Source organism: Sinocyclocheilus anshuiensis, unplaced genomic scaffold, assembly GCF_001515605.1.
Source record: "Sinocyclocheilus anshuiensis isolate Anshui unplaced genomic scaffold, SAMN03320099.WGS_v1.1 scaffold261, whole genome shotgun sequence".
NCBI lineage: Eukaryota > Metazoa > Chordata > Actinopteri > Cypriniformes > Cyprinidae > Sinocyclocheilus > Sinocyclocheilus anshuiensis.
This window is the reverse complement of record NW_015536515.1, coordinates 83,633-91,576: the sequence shown is the minus strand read 5'-3', so window position 1 is coordinate 91,576 and position 7,944 is coordinate 83,633. Positions and strand designations below refer to the sequence as shown.

The 7,944-nt window shown below is 36.2% G+C and overlaps 1 protein-coding gene across 3 annotated transcripts in view; it reads left to right on the top strand.

Annotated features, from left to right (window-relative positions):
• LOC107692371 (transcription initiation protein SPT3 homolog) overlaps window positions 1–7,944 on the top strand; it is a 126,885-nt gene that overhangs the window by 64,304 nt on the left and 54,637 nt on the right. For all 3 annotated transcript variants that reach the window (XM_016491392.1, XM_016491382.1, XM_016491402.1), the window contains exon 3: window positions 3,809–3,893. In XM_016491392.1, coding sequence (XP_016346878.1) covers window positions 3,809–3,893 — 85 coding nt within the window. The remainder of the gene's footprint in view (window positions 1–3,808; window positions 3,894–7,944) is intronic.

Here is a 7,944-nt window from a genome sequence, read left to right as displayed (position 1 = left end):
TTAAATTATTATATTATTTATGAACTGTTTATTAAATGTGTACTCATTTTTTAAGTGTTCTGAAGAATAAGACTTTGGTTATTTTAATGTTTTTTAAATTATATAATAATTAGAATTTTAGAATTATATTTTAATAATTACATATTTATTTATTTATTAAGAGGTATTATTTTATTTATTAAGTTGTTTTTTTTAAGTGTTCTGAGGCATAAGACTTTGGTTAGCTTGAGTCAATGGTCTGGACATCTATAAAGGTTTATTATTTTTGGTTCTGTAGTTGTTTCCAGGATACGATGTTTTCTCTCAGTGTTGTGATGTCAGATCCCAGGTGAGGCGGTCAGACTGTGTGACGGTGTTTAAGGATGGCACGATACAGTCTAGAAACTTCCTCCATCCTCAGTTTCTCCCTTCCTCTCCCTGTGTGGATCTTACGCTTGTCTCTTCGGCCCACGCGAGCGTCTGAAATATAAACAGCATTTGCTGTTCTGCAGTTTATCTTGGGCTTAAAACTGCCTCATTGACTTGATTCAGTGCTTTGGTTCGGATAACAGTAGTTGCTGATTGAACGGGGATAAAGCCGCTCTTTTTATCAACCTAAGCAAGACATACGCTAGCATTGTGAAATGAAAATATTATCCTTAAACCCTGCCCACATTAGTGAAGTCAGTGTGTGCGGCCCGAGGGCCGAGTACATGCAACAAAAGAAAGCACAAAATGTTTTCATATAAAACACGTTGTACTTTGGTTGCAACCCTAATTAGATTTCACCAGCCGTCTGCTGAATCAATTCACAATCATAATTGCGTTATCTGCCTCATTGACTTGATTCAGTGCTTTGGTTCGGATAACAGTAGTTGCTGATTGAACGGGGATAAAGCCGCTCTTTTTATCTACCTAAGCAAGACATACGCTAGCGTTGTGAAATGAAAATATTATCCTTAAACCCTGCCCACATTAGTGAAGTCAGTGTGTGCGGCCCGAGGGCCGAGTACATGCAACAAAAGAAAGCACAAAATGTTTTCATATAAAACACGTTGTACTTTGGTTGCAACCCTAATTAGATTTCACCAGCCGTCTGCTGAATCAATTCACAATCATAATTGCGTTGGTTAACCATGTAACAATAACTTTGTGGATTTTGTGATGTTTCAATTTTATTGTTATTTCATTATTATTTTATTTACTAAAATATAAATAAAATAATACATATCAAATATAAAATCTAGTTAACCATTACTCTATTACCTTCAACAGCAGCATTAATGTTACTAAATTAATAGATTTAAATATAGCCTAAAGAAATGTAAAAAAAAAAAAAAAAATTGAATCAGTAGCTTGTGTCCTAGCTGCCCTCAAGCAAAAAGGAATGTCGTTTCAGAGGAGGAGCGACTTAATGCACTTTGGTGAAAGATTATGAAGACTTTTTTCCTGTAGAATAACGTGCATATGAGTTATCGAAAAAAAAAAAACTGAATCAGTAGCTTGTGTCCTAGCTGACCTCAAGCAAAAAGGAATGTCGTTTCAGAGGAGGAGCGACTTAATGCACTTTGGTGAAAGATTATGAAGACTTTTTTCCTGTAGAATAACGTGCATATGAGTTATCGTTTAAATTAAGACCAGGATTGTGTAATGAAAATGTAAACTGGTTCATGTTCATTTTAAATATTATTTTTTCTTTAAACTGCTTCTAGCTAGGCGCTCTGTCTCTGTTGCTGTACTGTATGGTGTTGGTCGTCTGGCCCCGGGTCCCTGTGGACGAGATGTTTACTGTAAGCATCTCTGATCTCTGCACTGTATTTAAACACCGATTGATTTCTGGAATCAGGACTGTCAAATCAATGTGTTTACATCAGTCACATTGCTCTCTCTGTTTCTAAGCAAATACGGGAAGCTGGCGAGATGGAAAGAGCACCACCGCAGGCGCGCTCACAACCCAACATCTCTATACAAACATTCAGCTTATTTTTGCAAACGGATGATGCTGTCTGCCCGCTGCCCGCTTAGATGCTAGAAAGAGAAAGGATGCAATTCTAATCGTGATGCCGAGGTCGCTTTAGCTGGTCAAAGTCAAATGAAGAGGAAGGATTCATTCAAATCCAGCAGCATGATTGTGGACATTATTTTGGAGATATTGAGTAATATTAGCATTTCTATAACAGATATTAAACTGTAAAAGCTAGGAAATAAGCCAAATTGTCTAATAAGTAATGTACAGGTTCATTATTGTGAAGTAAACCGACAGGAAGCTCAGGACCCCAACATGAGTCTCGTATCAATCTGAACAAATGTCAAAATGCATTTTCATATCCACTAATGTCATTGCTAGAAACGTATTAAGTGTATCAGTGTGTCAAATGTATTCGTTAAATACCCATATTGAAAAGAAGACATTGGGATGGCAAAAATGGTCCTCTACTGATTGCAGTTCAGTCTGAAGCATCTACGCTTTCTGTTTTGTTTTATTTTTTTATTTTATTTTATTTTATTTTAATTTATCTATTTTTTATTTTATTATTAAAGCTTTGTGTTGTCATACTAGTGTCCTAGTCTGAGCAGAGATGCAAAACAAGTGGAATACATTTTTATTTATATAAAAATTTTATTGTAAAGGCTCTGTGTTATCTTGCTACTCCTGGTATGAGCTGAAATGCCAAACAAGTGGAATAAATTAAACTATTTCATTTGATTTAATTTTCATTTTAAATAAATTTGGAATTCAAATTTCATTTTAATAATTGTATTTATTTGTTTTTTATCTGAGCTGAAATGCTTTGTAACTAAACAAGTGGAATAAATTACAACACTGGAGGAAATTATGGTTTTTCCTCTGGGAGGTGTTTGGATTCAAATGGATTGAAGTGGATAGAAAAAAACAGGAACACAATAAAAGTTAATTGAAGACGGTCACAGTTGAGACTTCAATAACTAGATGCACGGAGCCGGAGTTTGAGCACTAGGTGATTCCATAAGTGCTTTACGTGTCTTTGAACCATATGAAGTAAATAAAAATGCAATTAGGCACTAGTTGTAGTATTTTCTTTCTTTTTTAATTTTTGCCAGGGTTAAATATACTCATACTTAATGGATAGTAAGTAACTTTGTGTAGTTTGAAGAGAGGAATCAATAAGCCAAACATATAAAAGCCAATGATAGAAACTCTTCTCAAAAATGAAAACTAAGTTAGACATAACTTGTGTGGTTTTTGACCAGAATTGTCACTTCATGAAGAAAATGGCTTATTTTTTTTCCCTAATGAAGTAAGTGTAAATCATTTGTCATGGTTCTTTGTGAAATGGAGTTTATAGCCAGACGTGTTGCTTGATGAAGCCTCTTCCGTCGAAAGTGTTGAGCTTCTCATGGAAGTTCCCATCTTCTCCTCTTTTAAAAGCGAGAGTCTGTGGCCGTCCGGTGGTTTGTGCTACTATTGGATGAAACCGCTGTGTCGATATTAAGCACACTGCGATGTGGGAAGCTTTGGCAGATGCAGTGTGGGAAAAACTGTGAATAAAGGCCCTCAGATTTTGTAAATAGCTCTAGCATTGGAAACTCAAGCCATCTATAATGAATGTCAGCTATTGCTATGAATGGCTGATGCCTTTTTATTACCCAACTGAGGGCTTAACTGTGTGTTAATTGCCATTTTATGAACATTTGCTCACAGTTATGGCATTAATAGAGAATCCATTTTAGATTATTTATCTCAACTGAAATAAGGGTTGTGGGTTCAACATGGTGATTGTGAAACATGTTGGTCAGGAGCTTAAACATACTAAGTGCTTTTTGTAAAGCTTGTGTATTTGTCTCTCAGGTTTGCTCTTGGTGATGCTCGCAGACCACTGCACGAGACCGCCGCCCTGGTGGAGGACATAGTGCACACCCAGCTCATCAACCTCGTGAGTCAATGAAAATACCTGTACTTACACAATGTCAGAGAGATTTTTATTATTTTTTCTGCCTGGAGCAGAAATTACTTTATTTAATTTTATTTTGAATTTACATTTTTTTTTTTTTTTTTAGAATAATGTAGTGTATGTAAAGACCATTAAAGTGACCTTTAATATTACTGTCTAATATTACTTTTTCCTGTTGCATGGCCTTGGTTAAAGGGTTAGTTCACCCAAAAATGAAAATTCTGTCACACGTTCAAGGTCCAGGAAAGTACCAAGATGATAGACAAAGTAGTCCGTGTGACATCAGTGGTTCAACTGTAAAGTTACAAAGCTACGAGAATACTTTTTTGCGCAAAGAAAACAAAAATACCGCCACACGCTCGCGTCATGATACTGTCGTGAACACGCGTCCACAAGTGACGCAGTTGAGACGAAAATGTGGAATAAAGTAATTATTTTTGTTTTCTTTGCGCAAAAAAGTATTCTCGTAGCTTCGTAACTTTACAGTTGAACCACTGATGTCACACGGAATACTTTGTCGATCATCTTGGTACTTTTCTGGACCTTGATCGTGGTAGTTACCTTGCTGTCTATGGGAGGGTCAGAGAGCCCTCATATTTCATCAAAAATATCTTAAATTGTGTTCCGAAGATGAACGAAGTTCTTACGGGTTTGGAACAACACGAGGGTGAGTAATTAATGACAGAATTTTCATTTTTGGGTGAACTAACCCTTTAAGTTAGCAAAAAAGTTGTTAAAGAGACAGAAAAAGTTTTATTTTATTTTTGTTATTTTATTTACATTTTGTATTTGTTTTTTTATAATTTTGATGAATTTATGAATTGTATTTTTATTTTTGAATGAAGTGTGTGTTATTTTAAAGGGAAAAAATTTGCACAATAAGACTATTAAAGCACCCTTTAATATTACTTTCTAATTGTAATATTCCCTGCTGCATGACCTTGGTTATGTCAGCAAAAAAGTTGTTTAGGAGATGGAAAAGTTTTATTTGATTTTTATTTTGCTTAATTTATGAAAACAATTTTTCTCTAGAATAACATTTTGTATGTTCTTTTAAAGAAATAAAGGGCACAATAAGACCATTAAAGTGACCTTTTTTAAACAAAGTGAATGTATTTAGATTTCACACTCTTAATTTCAATATTAAGTGTATAGTTGATCATAATAGCTTATGGCTGCATGTATTAATGCCAGTAATAATGATCAAAGGTCATTTGGGTTCAAGTGTATGTGCTGATAAGAGTTTAAGGTATCTATCATGACACCCTTGTGCACATGTTCGGCTTGAGACATTTGCATCTGGAAAAGGGTTTTACAGCAATCTGTAATTAAGTATAAATAGCATCATCAGAGACGGCCCAAACGGGAACACCACCTACTTCAAATGCTTCCTCGGCTTTTCCAGCCTTCTGAAACGGATGACCGCTGCAATGTGATATGAGAATTGAACTGAGTTAAGTAAATAACTGCGCTTACAAAGCCAGTTGCTTTCACTGGTGGGATAAACAGCGTTCCTCCCCGGCTTACACCTTGTCATGCCGTTACCACAAGCAAAACACTGAGTGTACCGGAGCAGAATTCCCCTGAACGGAGCCCAGCAAATATCACCGGGAAGCGGCCTGCGCTTTACTGGCACACTGACTGCAGATATAATTGCTTTTGCTCAGAGGGCGCCTGGAGTTTGGAAGCTGGCTGGGAGAATTATCTCTCAGAGTTCACGTAGCAAACTCTGACACGTTGCAGTGGATTTAACCTTTCACCCCGTAGCTGCAAAAAGGAGTAAAGCAGCTCTTAACATTCATTGTTTTAACCTTTAGCCTGTCGAATCTGAGAGCTCTTAAATCAGGCGAGCCAACGGTCCAAATGGCTGCAATATAACAAAGAGTGAAAAATTTAAGGGGGTCTGAATACTTTCCGTACCCACTGTATATCTATACATTTTTATAAATATTATATTATACAATAAAGTAAATAATAATAATAATTATGTTTACCTGTCTAAATAAATGAATATCTTATACATATATAATTCATACAAATATTACAATGCAAAAATATGAATAAAAAGAGAGTACATTATATACATTTGGCTCATCTATCTGTATAAATAAAAAATGTTTTATACATATTATATTATAAAATAAATACATAATAATAAATTATAATACAATAATATGAACACAAACATGGTCCATTATATATATTTTGCTCATGTTTATTTGTCTGTATGTCTATTTATATAGGTATAAAATAATAAATCTTTCACAATTATTATATTATACATGAATAAATAATTCAAAAATAATACAAAATATGGAGAAAAATATGATGCATTATATTCAGTTGGCTCACCTGTCTATTTATATATGTATATCAATTATAAATTAATGCAATAATAATAGTAATGCATATTGTGGAAGTATATAATGAGTATTATCAAATGGTAATAACAAAAGTTATTAAGACCTGATTAACTAATTTATTATACAAGTCAAGACTGGCTGCCAATCAACATAATGGCTCTTATCTTTTACTGAAAAGTGCCTTTTTCCCCTTGTTGGATGATGCATGAGGTCTCTAATACAATATTTCCCATTTGATTAGTACAATTCTGCTTGCTATAAGGCTGGCAAATGCTATTAAACTTTTTAGCACTAAAATCATATTACGGCACTCCAAATATTGCCATAACAGGTGAGGGTTCGACTGGTGTCTCTGGTACTTCTGAAAAGAAGGTAAATATTGATTTCCAAAGCCATCTTTATTTTCTGACACCGGCTCCAGGCAGATTTATAGACACACGTGTTTCCAATCAGATCTATAAAAGGCTATAAAATAACTGATATGATATATAACAACATGACATACATACAGTAGTATTGCATGTAATATACAGCATATTTTCAGTGTAATGAACTCAAGAAAGCATTGCACGAGATTTCAGATAGCCAGCTGTCGAGCTTTGAAGAATGTCTCCATGCATATCTGCCTTTCAGCACCTTGTAAATTCCTCAAAGTGGCCGATCTCCTTGTGTTTTTCTTAATTTGGCGATTCCAGAATGACAAAGTCTGTCTGGCATTACGGCGATATTTTCGTGTTTATTTTCGCAGGGCTATAAATAACCCGCTCGTCTCAGCAGTGAGCACTAAACCGGGCATGATGGCGATAACCTTTCATTAATTTTGGGTTTCCTCCCTCGTGGATTTGTTATTGTTTGGAGAGGCCAGGTGTAGTGCTGCTTGGAATGTAATTGTGAGCGAGCTACTTAGCCGAAGACCACAGCGGTAATAAACCAAATTGCACAATAAATCCTTACCACAAGCAAAACACTGAGTGTACCGGAGCAGAATTCCCCTGAACGGAGCCCAGCAAATATCACCGGGAAGCGGCCTGCGCTTTACTGGCACACTGACTGCAGATATAATTGCTTTTGCTCAGAGGGCGCCTGGAGTTTGGAAGCTGGCTGGGAGAATTATCTCTCAGAGTTCACGTAGCAAACTCTGACACGTTGCAGTGGATTTAACCTTTCACCCCGTAGCTGCAAAAAGGAGTAAAGCAGCTCTTAACATTCATTGTTTTAACCTTTAGCCTGTCGAATCTGAGAGCTCTTAAATCAGGCGAGCCAACGGTCTGCATTTATTTTACACGCTCAGATTCAGTGTGGTATTTTTGTATTTCTCCTTTCAGAGCCAAACCCTCACGGTGGCTGAATCTGTCATATAGAAGCAGAATATGCATGCGAACACGAGCCGAATCAAGCTAAATATTTGTGTAGCACTGACTCACTCTTGGCAACAAAAGATTTCAGACCCTATTATTACCAGGATGTCAAAATCTCCTCGCTTTTCTTTGACATGGCTTTGGGGTCTTGCAGTTTGCAGAGCCACGTTTTATTGAGAAGATCAATGGGGTCTGTTTAAAGTTCTGACACCCCTCATCTGTTCCCCTGCCCGCTGAAGAAAGCAGCTGCGCCCAGAGGAAACGTCCCACCACCAGATGATCAGGCTCTTGCTTTATGCATTTATGTTGACT